The sequence below is a fragment of the Microcaecilia unicolor genome, chromosome 6 (assembly GCF_901765095.1).
Source record: "Microcaecilia unicolor chromosome 6, aMicUni1.1, whole genome shotgun sequence".
NCBI lineage: Eukaryota > Metazoa > Chordata > Amphibia > Gymnophiona > Siphonopidae > Microcaecilia > Microcaecilia unicolor.
The window spans coordinates 182,260,390-182,284,326 of record NC_044036.1 but is presented as its reverse complement, the minus strand read 5'-3'; the positions used below and the strand labels follow the sequence as shown (position 1 = coordinate 182,284,326).

Below are 23,937 nucleotides of genomic sequence, written 5' to 3'. Positions count from 1 at the left end.
AATAAGATGAATACGAAGGGTTGGGTGGGGGAGTTCGGGTTAGAAATGAAAATTGCTAAAAATATTGAACACACATTTCTGTTTGAATTAATTTATTTTTATTCATTTGTTCAATAAAAATTGTTTATAGTTAAAGGTAACATGATATTGGGCTAGTGGATGTGAGTGAGAAGGGCTCCCGGGCCCCGACTTCTGAAATTCCCCCTAGAATTGTTTTACTGACGATACCGCCTCACACAACTCGCAGCCGAGTTCACATATTGCACCCGGAAGAGAGCAGAAATTATTTCTCCTGCTGTGAATAGCTGCCTGATTTCGACGACGAGAGATGATGCCCGAGTAATTCTAAGATGGGGGGTGTGGAGCACAAGGGGCCTCCTAAGGTAAGCTCGGCTTGGGTGCATGAAATTGTGATGGAAGTCCAGTGGGCGGTTGAAACTTCCTTAGATAAAAAGTTGAAAACAGTCACTATTAAACTGGAAGTTATGGATGGGCATTTGGAGGCCCTTCGAGGGGACTTCACCTTGCAATGTCAGCGAATCTCTGACTTGGAGGACCGCGTGCAGCAGCTGACTTCTAACAACGTGAACCCGCAATCTGCACTACAGAAGTTGGAAGATAAGGTGGATGAAATTGAGAACTGCTCCAGTTGGAGTAATTTACAAGGCATACGCAGCGCTGTAGTAGGTTTACCTGAGAAAGTTACTGATGTGAGCTTCGCACTGTTCTGTAATCTTGGCTGGTTGATACAATCCACCTTCAATCGGTGGTGGGATCCTGCCATACAGAATGGGCTCACCGTTTGGGTGGCCAGAGATCGCAAGATGGTCCCCCAAGAGTGATTATTTTTAAACTACTTAATTATGCACATAAAGTGGAATTTTAAGAGCTATCTGATCAAATGGCCCTTTGAGGTATGAAAACAAAACAGTGTACTGTTTTCAGGACTTTTCCATTCACATTTCTACTATGTGAAGGGCCTATGTGCCTATCTGTGCTACTCTTCATAAACGTCACATCCAATTTGCACTACTCTATCCTGCAAGATTGAAGGTGGGTATTTTTTTTTTTTTTTTACTGAGGGCAAGCCTCACCACAGAGGCCACCAAGACTTTTCTACAACAGCTACCAGAGCCGGAGAGTTCAACTGGGTAAGCTCTGTGGACTGAGGATCATCTGCCCTGTCGTCCTTACGGTTGTGGACTGAGCTATACGACATTGCTGTCTTCAGATCATTGGATTTCTTGCTTATATTTGGTGATGTTTGTTCGTTGGTGGGAAAATGTGGGATACAAGTGCTATAAATGAATAAATAATTGATCCATATTTCAGTTACCTGTTATTTGCCCACTGCACTTCTTTTGGTTCACTGTTTAATTTTTTTTAAAGAGAATAAACATAGCTGTTTGTTCGCCCTGCCTGTCTGGACTGATAAAGATTCCTGGTGGTTTGTGTGTTGGGTCTATGATTGATTTCTGGGAACTGAGGGACCACTACAAATTACTGTGGATGAGAGTGGAAGACTCGACCGGGGGCAGTTGTGACCCAGTTGGTGGGAGGAGGGTGCTAGTGTACAGCACAAGTGGCAGGTGCAGATGGACCTGAACTATGCTGGGGATAGACCCTCTAAGTGGCCACGGGGTAACCCCAGGCGACTGGTTAGGCATTTCATGACAGGTGGTGAAAGGAGTTTTGTGTCTACAACAGGTTTTAGGAGCTGAAGGTAAACTAATCCATTGGGAGGATTTGTTTGCCAGAGTAGTCGTCAAACCACAGGACCTTTTTGCTTATAGACAAGTGTCTCACTATGTGTCTACTTTAGAATCCAAGGACTAACATTTCCTTTACAGGCCCGTTTATTGAATTTCTTTGAACTACTCCAGGATGGTGGCCGATCAGTCTCCTCTCTTCATAAAGTGATGACGGAACTTTCCACAATTCCTAGTCATATAGAACTTCAAAACTGCTGGAGCCGAGATTTGGATTTACCTACTGAATCTCTGATCTTGGTGTGTTGATCCATCATATACCTTCGCTTTCCATTAGAGCTGATTATGTGAATGCCAATTCCATGTCCTACATTGGGCCAACTTTACACTGGACCGATTACATTTCCTACAAATGGGACTATCTACGCCCCTGGCCTTAAATAATCAGGATGTTAATTCCTTTTTTCATTGTTTTTGCAGCTGTGTGAAAGTTCAGTATTTTTGGAAATCAATACTACGTTATTTTGAGAGGCTGTTTGAACACACTGTTCCAGTGTCACCAGCGGGATTGCTCTTGAACAGATATGAGGCCTTTCACATAAATCGTTCTCACACCCTTTTGCTCCAGAAGGCAGGGATGTTGGGCAAGAGTTATCTTAGGAGTGTGGATCAATGAGGAATCACCCGTACTTTTAGAGCTGGAGAAACCGCTTTCATACTTTGATGTTGCTTGCGCAGAGATGTGCTGGGTATTCCCCTAAAGACAAAAGCTCTTTTTGAGCACTTGCCTCACAGAACTAGGAGTCTAACTCTTAACACATTATAGTCTTCTCATGATCCCCCGCCTTGATGGTGTTTTCCACTACTCCTTCTAGCTGACTGGTGGGGAGGGGGGCTCCTTTCGGTCGGGAGTACCCAGCCTGTATGATCCTTCTACAGCTTTTTTTTTTTTTTTTTTTTAATTATTATTATTTATGGGGGTGAAAGATAGGATATGGAATTGCTATATTCCCCACGGTATTCTGAGGTGTTATAAGAGTACAGACACTTCGGAATTCATTCTCTTGTTACTGGATTGGACTGGGGGCTGACTCATCTCTTTGATGATGGATCCCCCCCACTCTTTTTTGGGGTGTTAAGTTATGCATTGTATTCTATAAGCTCAGGGGGAGGGTAATTATACTCTAAAAAAATGATTTGGTGATGCTTTTCAATTTTTCTATTTGATGTTACTGTATTGGTTTCTGTTATATCTATATCTTGCAGTTCTATAGTAACGTTATATATACCTTGTACTGTTACCATCACCAATAAAAATGTTTCATCTAAACATTAATATAGTTAAAACCACAGGTTGGAGAACGTAGTCCTCCACCGTTAGATGTTTCTGCTATTCTAAAATGGACCCAACATAGAATTTCTTGAATTTCAACAAGCAGCAATTTCTATTGGAGCTACTTACCAGCTGAGATTCCCCAGTAAATTCTCAGAATATATTTCTTTTTGAAAGGCAAGGATGCCTAGTTTGGCTAATCCTGTCCTGGACTCTCAGTTATTTTGGGACGAGTTAAAGTAAGAAACATTAGGCTTTTATTTCTTATGGTAAATACCAGCTTCCTAGGGTGTTTGTGTGATTTCTCCCCCCGTGGTAGACTATATTAAGTATATCACTTCTTTCCAGTTTGGAGTGTTTATTCCTTTTGAAAAATTGCTGAATTTCCTTTTTCAAAGTTATATCTTTGATGTCAATTTTAAATGCAAATAAATAAATAAATAAATAAAACCCCCACAGGTTGAAGGTTCTCTGAAATTATGCAGCTGTCAGGATCTGTTCTGCATTGGACTTCAGCCACTCTTTGTTGCACCTCAACCCGAAGGTGTCATCATCCATGGTGCCTGTCTAGGTTACCTTGTGGTTAAGCTTATGCCATCAAGTTATTAAGACCAAACCAGACCCCTCCTTTGGTGATGTAGCACAAAGTACATGACACTTACATTTGATAATGGTGCAGTCTTTGGCTGCTGAGAAGATGTGTTGGTCATCAGGGGAAATGACCAGGCAGGTGATAGGTCGCTGGTGACCTCTTAGTACTTGGATCTTTGTGACATCTGGAGGCTGCAACTACATAAAACAGATCTCAATTGTCAAAATGCATTAAAATGCAGCTTCATGCATTCCATCCAGTCAGAAGGCTGGAAAGCAGAGATGTAAATATTAGGAGCACTCTTGATTCATCCAGATTCCTTACAAGGCAGAAACGGCCCTAAATCTAGGTATGTACAAATCAATTAATGGGCAGCACTTCTGCTTGGGCCCAATTATGCTCCCTATGGATCTCCAGCTCTCCTTTCCACTCCTATAACTGATTTGAGATGTTGCTGTCAGAATATTAAACACAATAAACAAAATCAAGTCCTGCCCTGTTGTTGCAGTAGCCAGAGCAACAGTTGCTTATGGTGGCCCCCTGTTACTGGCCTGAAAGTCACGCAATAAATACTATTAATGCACTAGCACCACCTTGCCCTGCCTCCACAGTAGATACTTACATCTTTGGCAACAAGTCGCTGAAGTTTTCCTCTCTGCTCAAGCTGTTGAAAGAAAAAAAAAAAGAATTAGCACAGTGAGCACCACTCTTTCATCATTCAGCACACACAGGGACAAAATCCAAAGAATGCAATCCAGGAGTGGGCAATCACTGTACCTCCCCCCATGCTTTTTCTTTTATCAAACACACGAGGGATAATGATATAGAAGTTTCCAAAAAAAATGTGCTTATTTTATAAAAGGAGCGCTATAAAGATCGCTTTATAAAACAGGCACCCAGAACTATATCCAGAAGTACATGTGCTTCTAGGTACTATATAATGCATGCACACACTTCATAACTGTGCCATGTTCTGCCCAAATGACACCTCAGGAACACTTACTCACGGACCGAATAGAAATGCTAATGCTCTCATCAGTATGTGTATTCTCCCATGCAGAAAACTATTCCATTAGGTTCCTAAGAGACATGCATATGTGTCAAGTCTTTTCCTTGGCTCTTTCAGCTGCTACTCAGCAGTTTCACTTTTTCAGCTACATGAGGAGCATGTTTTACACACAGATGGAACACACATGCTCAAAAGAGCTCTAGATCTGTCATTGTACAGCAACTGCACTTCTCAGGAGCCATGATCATCCAGCCTATAGCATTCTCCTGCTTCTGCCAGCACCAAGTCCAATCCATGCTTTCCCCCTTCAAATTGTAAGAAACATTGAGGGTTCAACTGTTAATTATATATAGGATCCGTCATGGAACACCTAGCACCCACCTGAGGTTAACCCTGCGGCCACCTTGAGGGTCTGTCTCCAGCACTGCTCAAGCCTGCCTGCACCTGGGCACGTGCTCTATACTAGCACCTTCCTCCCACTTGCCTCTGGATGAGTCTATTATTCTCAGGTCATTTCCCCCAAGGATTTCTAGGACACTGAGGCCACACTCCCAGATGTCCCACAGTTCCTAGAAATCACCCACAGACCCAACACACAAACCACCAGGATTCTTAGTCAGTCCAGGACAACAGAGCCAATAAACTAACAGGTTTATTGTCACAGTAGAACACTGAACACTTGAAAAACAACAAATAATAACAGGTAACTGTCACAAGTCTTGAACAGGGTCTCATGACAGCGATGTTTCTCCTCTGTACTCCCAAGCTGAGACTGGGGAAAAATCCAGTAACTCCTGGCTAGATCTGAACTTCAGGGCCAATCAGAGCCCAGGGCACCAACTTTGAAAGTGTCTGGCTAATGGTACTGCAGACTGCCTTTCACCAAGCTTAATCTGCAAGCTTAGGGGCCCTTTTACTAAGCCACATGTGTACGCGCACCCAAATGGAGTTACTGCCCAACTACCGCATGGCTCTTGCGGTAATTTCATTTTTGATGCGTATCTGAAAAGTATTTTTTTTTTTATTTTGGGGCGCGCATAATGGATGTGCACCAAGTGGCATTTGACGCACATAGGTCATTACCACCCAGATTCTTTACTGCTAGGTCAATTGCTGGCGGTAACGTATCAGCGCGCGCCCAAAGCCCGAACCTACACTACTGCAAGCCATTTTTCAGCGTGCCTTAGTAAATGGACCCATTAATCTGCAACAGCTTTAACACACAAAACAAATGCCATCTGCTGGCCAATTAAGAGAAATACACTTCATAAAATAATACTGTTCATAGGCTTAAAAACCTACTGTTTCGTCACAGGATCCATTTAGCTATGTCAGACATAACCCAAGAGGAGTCTATTCTAACCCATTTCCAACAGTTCCCCCTATCATCTAGCACAAAGATATTTGCAACTATAATTTTTTAGGCCCAACTAAAAATATTTGATTCTTTAAGATGTTTGTGAATTAATCTGCTTAGTGTTTTTAATGACTAGATGCAATCGATCACTTATTCCTCTCATCAGCTAGGTGTTCTTAAAGTCTATAAAGTCCATTTGATCTCATCTGTACCTTCAGTGCAGTTATATAGCGGAGCCAAACAACATTTATTATAATTGGAAATCTTCTAATTGCATTGATTAGAATTTGTATTCTCAAAAAGGGTTTATCATTTGTACCAACTACAGGCTACAATGCATTTCAGACGAGAGTAGACCACTTTAAATTCAATCGTTTCTCTAAGAATGATGGTCCGCACCAGAAAATTTCTGTAGTCAAGAAATCATCAACCTGGATTCCACCCGGTCCCATCCATCCTTTAATAACGGCTTTTTTTTTTGTTACATTTGTACCCCGCGCTTTCCCACTCATGGCAGGCTCAATGCGGCTTACATGGGGCAATGGAGGGTTAAGTGACTTGCCCAGAGTCACAAGGAGCTGCCTGTGCTCGGAATCGAACTCAGTTCCTCAGTTCCCCAGGACCAAAGTCCACCACCCTAACCACTAGGCCACTCCTCCACTCATTCATGTGTGGAAAACGACCTAAAGAAGGTCGAGAAAAACAAAAACCCAAGATATTATATCACCACCACCTTGGAACGTAATGCCATCAAAGAATTAAACCCGCCGACAAATGCGGAGGAATAGTCATTATGGACCGTACTAACTATGTGAAAGAAGTAAAAAGGCAATTAGAAGACCGAGAATTTTATATCCCTTTAGCAAAGGATCCAACAGATGATATAAAAAAAAAAAAAAGACATTACCGAACTTATTGATATTGCCTCAAACATGGGTTTTCTAACAAAACAATTTCTGCAAGTAACGCATCCAGTCATTTCAACAATTTATATACTCCCAAAAATTCACAAATCACTAGAGAATCCACCTGGCAGACCAATTATTTCGGGAAATAGCTCTATTTTGGAACCTCTGTCCATATTTGTTGACTTTTTCATGCGCCCATTTGTACCACTAATTCCATCACATGGGCAAGATACCACCCATATGATTAACATTTTACAGGACTACGATGGCCCGCTGGAGGAGGAGTGGCCTAGTGGTTAGGGTGGCGGACTTTGGTCCTGGGGAACTGAGTTCGATTCCCACTTTAGGCACAGGCAGCTCCTTGTGACTCTGGGCAAGTCACTTAACCCTCCATTGCCCCATGTAAGCCGCATTGAGCCTGCCATGAGTGGGAAAGTGCGGGGTACAAATGTAATTAAAAAAAAAAATAAAAAAAAAATCATGGTCACCATGGACATTGAACCACTATATACCAATATCCCACAGTTAGAGGCCATCAACATCATAAGCAAAATTCTACAGGAAAGAAATACCCATAAGAGGATACCTAACCACCTGATTTTGCTTTGTGTCACTATCGCGCTTATGAAAAATTACTTTGGCTTCGAAAATGCATATTACCAGCAGATAAAAGGCACAACCATGGGTGCAAGTATGGCTCCAGATTTAGCAAATCTATACGTCGGAAATTTCGAAAAAGTACATCTTTCCACCCATTCCTTCTCACAACACATCAAAATCTACCGACGATATATAGATGATGTTTTCATTCTCTGGCAAGGAGATACAGAAACACTCATGTCTTTTCACCAGTGGTTAAACAGCAGAGATCCCAATCTTAAATTTACCATGGAACATAATACTGAAGAAATCCATTTCTTAGACCTTTTAATCACCAAGAATGAATATTTTTTCAAAAACAATATTTATAGGAAATCAACAGACCGCAATACCTTCTTACACTATACCAGTTACCAAAATCCAAATCTCAAAAGCAACCTCCCGATAAGTCAATTTCTACGCCTACGCCGTCTTTGTTCAGACTATGATGACTTCAATCATCAAGAATGGATCATGAGTGACAGATTTTCAGCGAGAGGATACCCATCTAAACATATTTCCAATGGATTTACTAGAGCATTAGAAAAGGATCGCGGTGATCTAGTACAACCTACCCGCACCAAGACGACACCAGATGTTGTCTGTACCCTCAAGTACTCATTTTTGGCCAAATACATCTCACGATCGATCCGTAAACATTGGCACATTTTGGAAGGCTTGGAATGTTTTAAAAATAAAGAGCTGGTGGTTGTGTACTCTCGAAATAAGAACATTTAGTCCCCTTAACACTACCAGACGTAGTACCGACATTCCCCAAATCGGGACATCACAAATGCGGCCACTGCAGTGTATGTATTCATAGTCTGGAAGGAATGTTATGGTTATGGAACAGAAATGGTCCTTGTATCCCTGCTAGATCTTCACAGAAACCGAGACAAGGGATTTGCCTCAATGTTAGTACTGCTAGATTTCTCCCTCTATTGCAAATCTTTTTATGTGAGCCTTTGAAGAGAGATTTGTACACCCATCTAGATATCATAAGTACATTGGCATGTGGACCAGGTTTATAGATGATATTTTCATGTTGTGGACTGGGAGTGTTTCTGAGTTGAATCTTTTTATAACGAAACTGAACACTTATCATCCTTGTATCAAATTCACCTCACATATACATACAGCAGAAATAACGTTTTTGGATGTATTAATCAGGAATGAAGGTAATAGTTTTGTTACCACTGTGTTTCACAAGATCACAGACAAAAACATGTTTCTAGATTGAGAGAGCAGTCATCCGATCGCTTTAAAAAATAGTTTACCTCTATCCCAATTTTTGAGGTATCGTCAGATTTGCTCTGATGATTTAGATTTTAAAAACCAATCTAGAACGCTGTTTAACAAATTGAAAGTTCGAGGATATCCTAAACCTGTGATCAAAAACGCGTATAGAAGAGCCTGTTACAATTATAGAGTACATCTCCTGAAATCGAATACTCCAGCTGTTAGAGAAGAGGATGAACAAAATATTTTTACTTATGTCACACAATTTAATTCTACATCACCACGAATTACAGCAATATTGAGAAAACACTGGAAACTTATTCAAACTCATCCATTGTTTTCAAATGCTCACCTCTGTTTATCCAACAGCAGAAATAGGAATTTAAAGGAACTCCTCAGCCCCGCTGTATTATCCAGCAGAGTCCCATTGCCGATGAAGAGTTGGACTGGTCACACTAAATGTAACAATTGTTCAGTATGTTTCATTATGTTGGAGATCTCCACTTTCGTCAACCCATTGGATCAGAAGCCATATGAACTCAGGATAAACACCACATGCAGATCCAATTCAGTAATATATTGTCTACTTTGCCCATGCAAGAAATTGTATGTAGGACAAACCTCTAGACCTTTACATGTGCGCATAATAGAACATAAAAGCGCTATCTCACAAGATAGGTCTACCTTAGGTCAAACATTGTACGAATCAACGGCATGTTTTCGATGACCTGAAAGGTTTTGTCCTACAAGAAATTTCAAGATCTATGCGAGGGGGAGACCATCAGAGACAATTATTACAAGCAGAACGATGGATTTTTAAACTGCACTCTTTAGAACTGCAAGGTCTAAATTCATGACTGGATTGGTGCTATTTCTTTTAGAACTCCTGATTGGAGATTCATCTGTCAGAGTCTGATGTCAGATTTCTAATATATACAAGCGCAGTAATGTCTTTTCAGGTTAGACGTGCTGCAGTTGAAACGCTGTGCAAAGTGTTCCAAGTACTTTGCTGTTGGTTTTTTATAAAGAATTTTTCTTGAAACTGTTTTTGCTGCATCATACTAACTTTTCCATTTGAATTTCCTAGTAATTACCTGAGATCCTGAAGAAGCAGCGAAATGCTGGCCAACGTCGGCTCAGGGTAACAAAGCAGGGAACAGCGCAGCATGAAGCAGCAGTAATATAGAACGCCAAGCAATAAGCTAAGTGTATTGTATTAGATATTGAGTATGTTCTAGAAATTAACACGTTATTTTCAAAAAATTCTTTATTTCAAAAAATCTGTATTAACAGAATCTTGCGGTCCACTAGGAATTTCTGGGGCTGCACATACGGGGTTTTTGCCTATGATGAAGAGAAGACCAGTCTGTTTTAGCTCCGACAGATGGATATTTGATCTGGGAGCTCTTTGAGGCTTTTCCTCATTACTATTGTAGTTTTGTACTGAGAAGAAGTATTTGCATTTAGAACACTTTTTATCACACAGCACCAAAAAATGTTTTAATTACCATTTCATCTACCACTTTATTATCAATCACAGAGTACAAAAATTTTTTTAACTCCCATTTGACCTACCCACTCTATTTATTTTTATTCACTTTTTTATTTTGAATTTCATTTGCATTTTTATTTTTTGTCGTTTTTTCCGAAATTAAATCCCATTTCATTTATTACCCCACATGTATATAATGCAATTTAAATTTTACTAGCAAGCCATTTTTTATTTCATTATTTTACTACATTTAAGCCTTCCCCCTCCCCCTCCTTTCCCTTCCCCTCTCCCCCCCTCCCTTTTCTCTTTCTGTAGGCATAATCGATGCCATTACTGTCCTATCATTGTACCGTCATCTTAAGTTTAAAGTCACACCATAACCTCAGCTGTTCACAACCCATAACTACAACGGAAATATTTTTAACCACACACATTTTTTAATAATGTTTGTTCAATTTAAAGTCCACATTCGATCAGATAATCTCATTGATTTTTATTTTTAATCTATTTTAATTTTGACTCCATTGACCACACACGTCATCAAACGTCACTTCCCACAATTTTGGCGTGCATTTTTCCTTTTTAACGGACTGCCTGTGCAAATTCCTCTCTTTGCTTAAGCTGAAAACTAACCTTACTGGCAAGCAGGCTGTTTTGTTAAAAAGGTCTTTGTCCTTTCCAAACATTCTTTGCCTTCTCTTACTGCCACAGTACTCGTAATTGGCTATAATCGCTAGAAGACACCTTTCATTGTTTAATAAGAATTGAAAAGTATATTTTGCATAGCGTCCATTTCAGACATCATCTATCAATTACTAGCTCCTTGTTCCATTCTTTTACTGAGTTTATCTCCGTTTTTCCTCCTTTTCTTTTTTCCCCCCCAGTCTGTATACATCACGTTTTAAAACAACTTCTCTCATACGTTTTACTTCCTCATGATTTGACCCTTTATATTGCATTACAGACCACTTTTTTGACTTCACAATAAAAGATCACATATTTCCACAAGTACCAGTACCATTCTGTACAACGCATCAGAAGCTCTTCGTCTACAAAGGTCAGTGGTCTCTAGGATGCCTATGAGAAGCTTTTGGCTGTATTTAATATCCTTAATCTAGCTATTTGTAAAGTTTTCATCACATCATAGCATGGTGTTGCTTTTTCAGTTCTATTGTTTTTTTGTTTCTTTCATTTTGTTGTTCTTTTTGTTTTCCGCAAAACTTTATTTTGTTTGATAACACACACTGAATTATTCTTTATGGAACTTTCGAATATCTCTGTAGCATAATTACCATTATTCAATATTATGTTCCCTCAATACAATGACACTTTTAAGCCCTTCTTTTTCCTTTCCCCTTCCCCCCTTCACAACCCCTTTTTTTTCCTTCCCCCACCTCTTTTTCGTTTTTCATAGTACACAGTGTTAAGACAAACTGCACTTTTATTTTTTAATTAGTTTATAGTTTATTTTTATTTTTTAATTTTTCTATCCTTTAAATCTCACCATCAATAACAAATGATTAGGCAATGGATGATTACATGTTTTTTTGTCCTTTTTATATTCTCTATATATTTAAATTTATATGCAATATTAAGTCAAGCCATATTACATTCTATCAGCATATTTTATCATTTTATTATATCTCGCCATGAAATGTTTATTAAACATTTTTACTATTCATTAACATTTTTAACAATGGATTTAAATGATGTTATTTTGTATGATTTTGATATTGTATTTATCCTTTATTGTCTTAATCAATGGAATTAACTGATGTCATGATGTATATTTTCATTATTTCTGACCTTTTGATATGAAAGTACATTTTATCTGTTATTGACTTGTATTTATCATTTTATTCATTTTTTAAATTATATTTCTAATTATTATTTTTTCATTATATGTTTTTTAGTTGTCTATTATATATATATATATATATATATATATATATATATATATATATCATGGCCATTTTACTTACCACCAAAGCAATAAATCAGACTGCCTTTCACTTTTAAATGTGGCTCCGATTTTTATTAATAGCTTTACAGTACAAAATTGAGCTTGATGCTCTGATGAAGATTGAGTGCTCCCCTCCCCCACAACTCTAGTATCATCTGGGCTCATGACCAGCCTCGTTGGTATATACATTTTGCACATACTACCATCCAGTGAGATGCTGTCATACAGATCACATGACCAAAGCTTCTCATGCCACTACTCCAAGGTTCATACTCACCACTTCCTCCTCTAGTCGGCTTGCAACTAGATCTTGCTGGAAAGCTTCCTCTTCGGCCTTCTCCTCTTCTGTGAAGGAACAGCACATACAATGGAGATGTGAGTTCTGTCACTCAAGTACAAATGACCCCAGAACATCCAAACACATCAGCCCACAAAACTCCAACTCAAATTTGCTGCATGCAAGCAGCCTTAAAGGTTTGATAAGTAAAGAGGTAATGCAACCACTGCTATTGACAGGGGCAGTTCCCTGCTGCCAAACCACTAAGAAAGAAATGCTCAGGGCAACCTCCTGTTCTTGGGCACGATGAAAAGAAAGTGATAATAAACATAGGGTATGAAAGAGGAGGAAAGTGGAGAGACTAGAGAAGTGGAATTTAAAAAAACAAACAAACACACACCAACAAACATAAACAAAAACAACAGGGTGGCCTAGGGCACAGCAATGTGAGGGATCATGCACTGCTTTGCAGTAGGGCTAGCACCTCATGGTAGTAGCTTGAGCCTTCACTAAAAGGTTTTTGGTGAAATTCTTGAGTATAGTTGCATGGCCTCTCAAGCACTAACACAGAGTCACCTGGTGGTAGTGGAGCTTTCTGAATTCCAGAAAGCATGGGACCAATATATATAGGTTCTTATTTTCAAAGCACCTAGGTTACTATTAACTTTGTAAGTCTATATGCTTTGAAAATGAGCCTCATAATATCTAGGAGAGAGGAAGGGAAGGGAAATGGGACTTGATATACCGCCTCTCTGTGGTTTTTTGCAACTACATTCAAAGCGGTTTACATATATTCAGGTACTTATTTTGTACCGGGGCAATGGAGGGTTAAGTGACTTACCTAGAGTCACAAGGAGCTGCAGTGGGAATCGAACCCAGTTCCCCAGAATCAGAGTCCTCTGCACTAACCACTAGGCTACTCCTCCACTAGCAACATTCCATGTAGAAGCTTGCCCTTGCATTTCAGCAGTGCGGCCGCACAGGCTTCTGTTTCTGCGAGTCTGACGTCCTGCAGGACGTCAGACTCACAGAAACAGAAGCCTGCGCGGCTGCGTTGCTGATCTGCAAGGGCAGGCTTCTACATGGAATGTTGCTAGTGGAATACCAACATTCCATCTAGAATCTCCAATAGTAGCAACATTCCATGTAGAATCTCAAATAGAGAAAGGGAAATGGGACTCGATATACCGCCTTTCTGAGGTCTTTCTTTTTTTTTTGCAACTACATTCAAAGCGGTTTACATATATTCAGGTACTTACTTTGTACCAGGGAAGTCTGGATAGGCCATATGGTCTTTATCGGCCTTCATTTTCCATACCCCCCACCACCTGGAACTTTAAGAGCACCTTATGCAGATGGCCCTGCCACCCCAGGGCTCGCAAGAGCACTAAGAGACAACCATCTCATTAGTCAACACTGTTGGCCAGACCTACAGGAAAGAATAAACACCACTAAAGCTATTTTCCCAGAAGACACTCAAACTATCATATTGGAAATGTGCAGCAGGCCTCAGTGATTTTCCAGAAGGATTAGACAAATGGATCAGGAGATATTCCATTGTGCCACCAGAACAAAGCATGAAGCATTTGCCAGATCGTATCTGGGGTAGTGTTCATTCTTGGGTACCCCTTCTCAAAAGGGATATCGAAATGTTAAGAAACAACATTCAACCTGGGGCCATTTACATCAGAGAGCTAAATTACACTACATAAATATATGAAAGAAAAGCGGCCACCCGCAAAACAGGAGGCATCCTCTACAATTAAGTAATAAATTCCACCACCTCCAAAGGATTTTTTTTTTTTTTTACATTTAGAAAACCTTTAGATGATTTAACATTTCATAAAGCAGTAACTATGCTATGAAAATCAATTAAAAAAATAAACTGAACAAATTTTCAGAAGAAAAAGCTATTAGTGAATGTGAGAACACAGCTACATACTGGGATAAGTGCTAAGCCACCAATTCTAGGTTTGGCTGCCTTTGGACACTTTACCAACCTCAGCAGTTTGCCCAAAGTGGCTTATAAAAAAAGTAAAACACATTTTCATAAATTACATCACATCACTAGACCAATTCTAATATTTAGGTAGTAGGAAAAAGAAAGGGAACAGTTTGGGAATACACATTCTTTCACTGCTGCAGACTGGGGTAGAGATGTGCTTTCATGCCTAGAACACAGTGAAAGCTGTTAAGTAAATGAAGAGGTTCAGTTCTCGGGACTTCTGATCTTTTAATCTAATGAACAATATAACTACCTTTAAGTCAGATCACTTAATCAGGAGGTGCCAGAAGCCTCACTAGTTCATATATTTCCTTGCTACGAAATGACAAAGCCTATCCCCTCCCCACAGTAGGAACCAGGAAAGAGATGCCTGTTACTCTCACCCTGCTGCTGAAGCTGTTCCAAGTAGCTCTTTGCCAATCTCAGTTTCTTCTCCTGAGCCGTTTCTTCGATCTCCTCATCCTCAGCATGCCTCTGTTTCCTCTTGTCTGCTGCAGGACTTGAGGCAGACAGCATCAGTACGATAAATTAGGACCAGCTGGCTTTCTCAGGACAACCTCATATCACAGCGAGTACAATCATACCCTGCAGTCTATAACTCCCTCTTGTACATTAATGCACACAAAGATATACCGAGACAATTGCAGGCCCAGTATATATTATTGTGCATCACGATACAGGATGAGGAGGGAACCCCGAACATCAAAAGAAATGTCAGAATACGAACAGTAAAATAGAATATTGTGCACTAGGTTACTGTTTACCCACCATGAGGTGTGTGACAACACATATTAGAACACTATAATATTCCCCACTAACTTGGCACCTAAATTGAAATAAGGTTTGAACACTTACATTTACAGAATACAAGCACTTAAGCAGGTTTAGGACTAGATTCAGTGAATGGTGCCTAAATTTAGGGGCCGAATAAAAAGTGAGTGCCGAGCATTATTCTATAAATGGCGCTTCGAGTTGGGCAACGTTTATAGAATAGGGCATAGCACCAGGATCTGCATCTGAGGATTTACACCAATTGAAACCCGACATAAATGCATCCTTGCAAGTAAATTAGGAGCGGACTGACTTTGAGATACAGATAGCTTTAACCAGAGTCCTTGAAGAAAAAAAAAAAAAAAAAAAAAAAGACTAAAACCGGCGATGTTGGGCGATTTCAGGGGAGAACAGTCCATTATCAATCATCTCAGCGACAGCATTCAATGAGCCCTGGGCGTCCAGAAGTTCAGGACGTGGGGCTCTTAAGATAAATAATGTAAAATACAAAGTAGACAAGTTATATTTTGGCCACATTACAATACATGAATAGCACATTTTGCACAGTTCATTAACAGAAAAAGTAGCCCGATGAATGAAGTGCTAAGTCACACATCGGAGGTTGAATGAACCGCCAAACGAGTGTGGAAATCTCTGAGGGTACTCTTTTCTACACTTTATATTTATAAACTATTTGATTAGTAGCATTATTATTTCCTGGTTCTACAGAGTACTGAATTGTGGTGGGGCATTTTCGATATGATGTCTAAATCCAAATTTGGACATTTCATGGAAAATATAAAAAAAAAAATAGTAGTGAACAGACACTTTTCAGTTTCAAAAATTATAATTTGCTAGATGTTGTTATGCTCAGTGCGTCTATCCTTTTTGGACCATTTTTGAAAAAACACAAAAAGCGTCCAAATGAAAAACGCACAAAATCAAGCCATTGCGATGTAGGAGGAACCAGCATTCTTAGTAGACTGGCCACACAGACATCCCAGCAGAGCAGTAGGGCACCCAAGGGGACTTCACATAAAAGGTCCCAGGTATACATCTCATCATTGCCCCCTTATATTGCATGGTGAGCCCTCCAAACCCCAACCAAAATCTACAGTATACTACTGCAGGTGTCATCTATATGTGTGTACAGTAGGTTCTGGAGGGTTCATACGTTCCACCACAAGTGTACTAATTAGAGTGGGATATGGGCCTGGGTTCCCTTCTTTACAGGGCACTGCACAGACTGCTAGGCAACTCCAGGAACCTGCTTGCTATTCTAAAAGGACTGGCCATAACATCTGAAGCCATCATAGAGGCTGGTATGTACTGTTTCTGTCACATCTCTGAGTAGTGGCGGGTGGGGTCAGTGACCACTGGAGTAACGGGTGGTTATGCCTTAATCCCTCCAGTGGTCATCTGGTCATTTAGGGCACTTTTTTGTGATTCACTCGTGATAAAAACATCTAAATTGTTGCCCTGGACGTTTGTTTTGTTCCATTATGACAGAAAAACATCCAAGTGTTAGAAACGCCCAAATCCCACCGCCAACATGCCCCCCACCTACACTTTGTGATTTGGAAGTACTGCCGATGAACTGCATAGAAAAACGTCTTAAAAATGTGTTTCAAAAATAAAGATTTGGATGTTTGGGCAAATAAAACATCCAAATGCTGCTTTGTGCTGGTTTTTGGATTTCTTCTGTTTCAAAAATGAGCCCCTAAACCAGCAGATTGGTGGCACAGCACAGGATGTCCCCTACAAGCAGTACCACCTAAGCAATTCTTTAACGCCCATTCCATTTCCCTTTATTCCAGAAATCACCTCAATCTTTTTGGAACCTCTTACCTCTCTGTGCCTGAATCACTAGATATCTCTTCATTCAGTTGGGACAAAGCTTTCCTCCGTGGTTTCCCGTCTCCCTCATTTGGCTGAAACAAGTTTAAAAGAAGCAACACAAATCAGAAAACATACATTACAATATACTTTTAGACAACCGATACCTTCAGGTTCTTAGTGGTTAACAATAATTAAAAAAAAAAAAAAAGACAGTCTCTTGGGAAACAAAAAACAGAACATCTTATTCAAGAACTAATGTTAACAAACTTCTTAAAAAGATAGGGCTTTTTTTCTTATTCTAGAAAAATGTAAAGATAACTGAGCAGCAAAACAAATATTAAAGTCGCTCCAGGACCTCGATGCTTGAACTGCAAGAAGTCTAGCAAACATTTTAAATCTCTTTACTCCCTTAATAGATGGAAGGACGAAAAGTGAATTGTGAAATGATCTTCTATCCCTATTATTGGAAATAAATTCCATATGATCCATTATATAAGTTGGGCATTCACCATTTAGGATCTTATATAGAAAGCAAAAGAATTTTGAACACAATCCTCACCTCTATAGGCAACCAACGTAATTCAACAAAATATGAAGAAATTTTATCCTGCTTCTGTAGTGAAAAAATTAATTGGATTGCAGTGTTCTGGATTGTTTGCAATCACCGAATAACTTGTCTATGTGCACCCAAATAGATAAGATTACACTAGTCCAAACTTGGACAAAAGCAACACCTATAACCAATAATCTGAACAGTCCAAATTCAAAACACTTTCTTATGCGTCTCCTCAAAAGGAAGAGCTCTTAGAGCATTGAGTCGAGAGTGAAGGGATTAATTCTGGTCAACATAAACCCACAGTATCTTTATGACAGAAGAAAATGAATCCCTAGCTCGATCCATCATTATATGGTCCACTAAAGGGTCAGGATTGTTATCAAAAAGTAAAAATTTGGTCTTATCGGTGTTATACTAGAGTCGATAGTGTAACATCCAGGATCTAATTGGTGCATCTTTGAACAACTGATGATACTGATTTCATAGATGAGTAAATTGGAATTAACACTAAAACATCACTTAGTTATGCCGACGATAATCCTCTCTAGCAAGTTTCAAACCCAAAGAATGTAAAACATTCTGTAAGGAAGCCTTAAAAGATATGAATTCATTCAGGATGAGGTATACTACACAATGCAAGACCCCAACAGTGAGTGTCAATACAAAATTCCCTGAATCTGAAAGTGACTGCTGTTTGATGCCTGGCAAATAATGCCAGCCCAGTAATTAAACAGAGGAAAAAAGCAGAACCTTTCGCAGATGGTGTCCAGAAAAGATCTTTATTAACATCAGTCTTCAATAAAAACAAAGGGGACCCGACACAACTCGTGTTTCGGCGCTACCGACCTGCATCAGGGGTCTAGGAATCTACCATCTCAAACATATTCCCAGACAAGTCATGAAACAAAGTCCCCCATTGGCAACCTGTGGTCTCCAGCAGAATTCTGTGCCAAGAAAGTTCTGGAGACCACAGTGAACAGATTACCAGTAGGAGACTTTTTTTCATGACTTGTCTAGGAATATGTTTGAGATGATAGATTCCTAGACCCCTGGTGCAGGCCGGTAGGGCTGAAACACGAGTCATAATCGGGTCCCCTTTGTATTGAAGGCTGATGTTAATAAAGATCTTTTCTGGACACCATCTGTGAGAGGTTCTGCTTTTTTCCTCTACTGTTTGATGCCTAGTGTTTTCCTTCAGTGATGTTTTTCTCCTGTTATTATTTATTTGCCACCAGTAGTATTACGTACAACTAAATCTCTTTAAAACAGGGAACAGAGAGTATCTCAATCCATACACACTGTCCCATAAAGATTTTCTAAAACATATGAGCCTTTAACATATCACAATCTGGAACATATCTAAATGACCATTCAGCAGTGGATAGGTTCCCAAATAGATTTATCACAGGAGCTGGTTGAGAGAAGATGAAAAGCCCTGATGCAGGAGACAATTATGTCAGCAGCTATCCTCCTACCATGCAATATGTATACATACTAAAAACAGTTGGCTTCTTAACATCTTCAAAGATAAGTGAATATTTCTTTCAAGAAGTTTTCTGTTTCAAGATATTTTTATATGCAAAAGTATATATGCTTAAAAAAATGGACCGAAGATGAATTTTATGTGGAATTTGGTACTGTTGTGAAAAATCTATTTGGAAGCCTCTCAATTGCTGACTGGTCCTTAAAAAAACTCATTTAGATATGTTCCAGATTGTGATATGTTAAAGAATTTCTAAAACATATGAGCCTTTATGTAGCCTTTATGTAGTGTTGGAACACTGTATGTGTGTGGAATTATTTATTTGTGACATATCTGTGCGGTAAATGAGAACAAGCAAATTCAATTCCTATGGGCTTCCTCTTATTTGCCGCACGGGAATCGCTAGTATGGTTTTGTAAAAGAGGCCCTTTAGTGTTGCCCAGTTAAAACACAGATGTCACAAATAAATAATTCCACACACATACACTGTTCCAACACTACATAAAGGCTCATATGTATTAGAAAATCTTTAACATATCACAATCTGGAACATATCTAAATAGTTGTTTTTTTTAAGGATACTAAAGGCTGAAGAAGTCTTATTAGAAAGCCAAGATTATACTCCTAGGTGAATTCTGTGCAAAAACAACTTAAAATTCTGAACAACATATTTCAGATTCTTCAAAATTCTGGGGCATTTATTTATTCAAAATAGTGCAATTTCTTTGTCTAATAATTTATAAAAGGCAATTACAGACCATTTTGTTACCCAATGATGCATAACTGTCATGTTTTGTGCAGAACTCCTCAATCATAACCCTGGTCCATCCCTCGCCGCCCCCCCCCCCCAACTGCGTGCTCAATTCTCCTCAGCTATATATCCTTTTGGCAAGAACCCTTTACAAGCATGATCTCACTATCCTCCCCCTCTCTTCTCTCACTCCAGCTTTTTCTTCCTCTCTTCCCCAGTTCTCTTACTCCTTCCCAACTCATCCCTTCCCAGTGTAACCTCTCTCTCACTGCTTACTTCTCAAGTGGCACCCCCCTTGCTCCAGCACTCTATGTCTTAGGCCTACCCTCATTTCTCCCTTTTTCATTATAAAACTAGTAAAAAAGGCCCGTTTCTGAAACCAATGAAACGGGCGCTAGCATGTGGTTTTGTGTGTGTGTGTGTGTGTATGTGTCACAGAGTTATTTTGTTTGTGTGTGTGTGTGAGTGTGTGAGGGTGCGGTGTGTGTGCAGGTTGTTGATGTGTGTCTTTTTTTGTTTTGTTTTTTGCTTGGGGGTTGGGGGATGTGCTGTGTTGTGCTGGCAAAGTGGGTTGGATGTGTGTGTGGCTTTGAGGGTGTGTTTCTGTTGTATTGTGTGTGTGTGGTTTTGTCTGTCAAGGAGGTTTGTGGAGGGGGGTCTTTCTGTTGGTGAAATGTAAATGTGGTTGTAGGGGGGTCAGCCTTTGTTGAGTGTTGTTTTTTTTTTTGTGTTGTGCTGAGGCAGCAGTGTTGTTTTAGATGGGCGGAAGGTAGAGGAGCACGTTCTTGGTCTGTCAGTATTTTTTGGCCGTTTCAGGGCTGCTGTAAGGGAATGCTGGAAGAGAAATGTGCTGTTGGAAGCAGCGCCATCTTTTTCCATTGGGCTGGGGTTCTGGGCATCCTGGAGGTGGGTGACGGCTTGCCTGAGGACGGGGATGGTTGTTTTAAGTTGGCGGAAGGGAGAAGAGCACGGTCTCGGGCCGTCGGGGGGTGATCCGGTATGTTTGGTCCATTTCAGGCCGGCTGCAGGGGAATGCTGGAACATTTATGCGCTGCAGGAATCAGCGCCGTCCTTTTCCGGGTGCTCGGGGAATCCCCGAGGTGGGAGACAGCTTGCCTGAGGCTGGTTGGGCACGTCCTTGGCCGCTTCGGCAAAAGGGGAAGGGGAAGAGGAAGAGGAAGGGGGTGGGGAGTTACCTGCAGCCGCCTGAGAAACCATGTATTCTTTGTTTGTTTTGTATTATTAGTTTGCATTTCTGTTGAAGAAAGAGTGGATGCCTTTCGAATGATGGGGGTGGTGCGTCGGTGTGCGGTTGTTTCGTTAGTTTGGCAGCCAGTCTCCAGCGATTCCTAGGCAGGGAAGGAGTACTCCTCCCCCTTCCTTGGTCGCTGTGTGCTGCTGGCTGGGTCGCGGGTAATCCTTCCAGCTGGGCCGCAGCTTGTTCTGTTCGCCGATGTCCCAGATGGTGACGGGCACGTTGTTTTCCGGCTCCTCTGACTCCATGTCAAGCGATCCCAAATATAGTCTGTGCTATAGGCCCTCTGGCACTCTTCAGTACTGGCATTAGGCATTTAAAAATTTCTCCCCCCCCCCGGTCTATTTTTGCACATACCCACAGCAGGAATATTCTTCTCTCGTTCCAGCGGTGGTTCTGTGCTCTCCGTGCTGCACAGATAAGTAGCCATTCTGCTGGGGAATGCTCCTCCCTTATTGTCACGCAGTTTCCTCTGATTGGTCCGTCTTAGGTTGCCTAGTGTTGCCTGGGAATGGTGTTGTGATGGTCCTTTGTGTTTCAGAATGTTGAGGGTGTTTTTTCTGATTGGTCCGTCATGCGAGGGCGGGGCAGAGAGACATGGTCAGTGTTGTGGCTTCACCACCATGAATCCATGAACCCTTCAGTGAGTGACTGAGTGACTTCAGAACGTTGTCTTCAGAACGTTGAGGGTGAGTTTTATTATAGTAGATTTGGACTTACCAGAAGCTCTGCCAACCAGTAACCGCATCTCACTGGGTGTGCTTGGCTTCAGCCTCCAAATTGGACTGACAAGCTGGCTCTCATGACTATAGGTTAATTTTCCTTACATATTCTAGTATTTGTGGCTGCAGACTCCTCCCTGAGTCCACAGTAAGCCTTCTCCCACAGCGACAGCAGTTTTTTCATTTTAAAACATGCATGCACAGCTCTTCACTTCAGGCCACTCGCAGCTTCAGCTTTTACCTGGGCACACATGAGCCAGCCCCCGAGACAGCAGCCATCCATCCCCTGGTGCAAACTGCTACATGTTTTCATCTTGTGCCCAAATGATCTGGCAGCCTTTCCTTGCTTATTGTTCCCTGCACAAAATTCTGCAACAGAAATGCAGAGTTCTGCGTGGAAGGGGAATTCTGCTTTGTACAGTTGTGCAACATTCCCTCAGGAAAAAGATACAAATATTCCAAGGCACAATTCCTTGATGATAAAGTAAATGACATCAGAGAAAGAATTATCTGTCCCCACATTTAGTCTGCTAGTAAGGCTGCTGGGGTTGTATCTGCCATGCAGTGGAGGTTACTTTCCCCGTGATTTGGAAATACAGATACCATTTCACAGCTCTTTTGAGCTTTAGTGTTCTATTACTGTCAGGTGTGGAAATGGAAGTACTCTATAACTTCATGTCTAAATCTTGGGAACAACCATGACCCCGCTCATGCTCCTCCCTTGGCCATGCCTCCTTTGGAGTTGTGCGTGAGAAGAAGTAGGTGCACATATTATAGAATAGGGACCCAGAACAGATATGTGTGTAACCGGTAATTAATGCCAATTAGTTTATGTGCGTAAAGGACCTCTTCTAAAATGGCATACCCAATAGCACACCTAACTCTGGGCACCACTTATAGAATTTAGGAGGTAAGTTACTTGCCCAAGATCACCCTCTTGGCCATGTGCGGATGACTTGCTCCTGGGATACCTCCTCACTTATGTGTGCAGGAGAGCTGGGTCATCATATTCTCGCTCATCTGCGATCCCTACCAGTCTGCCCAGGGAAGGGACGCAAGAAAGAGATCCCCTTCCTCATGCTCTGCAGACATCAAGACTGATGCCACTTTAAACTGTGTCTGTTTGCATCCCCCTCTCTATGGAATGGAAGTGCATGCATGATGAGGTCTTTCCATTCCTACTAGACCGAGGGAGTCCAGAGCCAAGGGGATGCCAGCTTCATTCAAGGGCTGAGAGAAGAAGGGATCCACTAAGGGCACTGGATGCTCAGCATGCTAGAAGAATCAATACCCCAGAGAGAAGGGGGTGAACCAGCAGACAGGTACTAGGATCATCTCTGTCCTGAAATACAAATGACCATCAATCAAGCACCATTCTCCTTTCCAAGTTCCAAAGATCTAGTGTTGTTCCAGTCACCCAATAAAAAACATGTCTACACCATATGGAAAGGAGACAGTGGAAAGGTTTGAAGTCTCTTATTACACATTAATCTTGTATTCCGCATAAGTCTTTGCAGTTCAGTGTGGATTAGATTAAGAACCGAGACAGTTCGTGAATTTACAATTTAAGTACAGTAAGTTAAAAACTCAGCCAACAAACTTTTTAAAAAGAAAAGAAATGTTAGATGACCTGATTTGTCATGGGAAGTGAATTCCAAACTGAAGCAGCCCTATACAATAGGCATGAGGCCAACCTGTTTCCTAAGTTTAATCATATCCATTGAAGGAAATTTCAAAGCTACCTGACCCCGATCTAATTGTCTATTTAACAAAGAAAAGAACTCAGCCAAATATAATGAAAGATCCCCATTCAGTGCCCTAAAAAACATAATACATAATTTAAAATTAGACCTAGTGGCTACTGGAAACCAATGGTTTAGTGAGGTAAGAAGATATATGCTCTTCCCTACGTAGAGGAAAGATAACCAATTGCAAGATTTTGAATCATTTGAAGCTTTGTTTTAAGACCTCATTCATGCGACCAACATAGACTATGTTGCCATAATCCAACTTGGAAAGCAACAAAGATTGAACTAT

The 23,937-nt window shown here is 40.7% G+C and overlaps 1 protein-coding gene across 1 annotated transcript in view; it reads right to left on the bottom strand.

Annotated features, from left to right (window-relative positions):
- RRP9 (ribosomal RNA processing 9, U3 small nucleolar RNA binding protein) overlaps window positions 1-23,937 on the bottom strand; it is a 63,395-nt gene that overhangs the window by 36,946 nt on the left and 2,512 nt on the right. The window contains exons 2-6 of the mRNA XM_030207542.1: window positions 17,143-17,225; window positions 14,907-15,022; window positions 12,519-12,586; window positions 4,257-4,298; window positions 3,705-3,831 (exon numbers count right to left, since the gene is read on the bottom strand). Of these exons, the coding sequence (XP_030063402.1) occupies window positions 3,705-3,831; window positions 4,257-4,298; window positions 12,519-12,586; window positions 14,907-15,022; window positions 17,143-17,225 (436 nt within the window). The remainder of the gene's footprint in view (window positions 1-3,704; window positions 3,832-4,256; window positions 4,299-12,518; window positions 12,587-14,906; window positions 15,023-17,142; window positions 17,226-23,937) is intronic.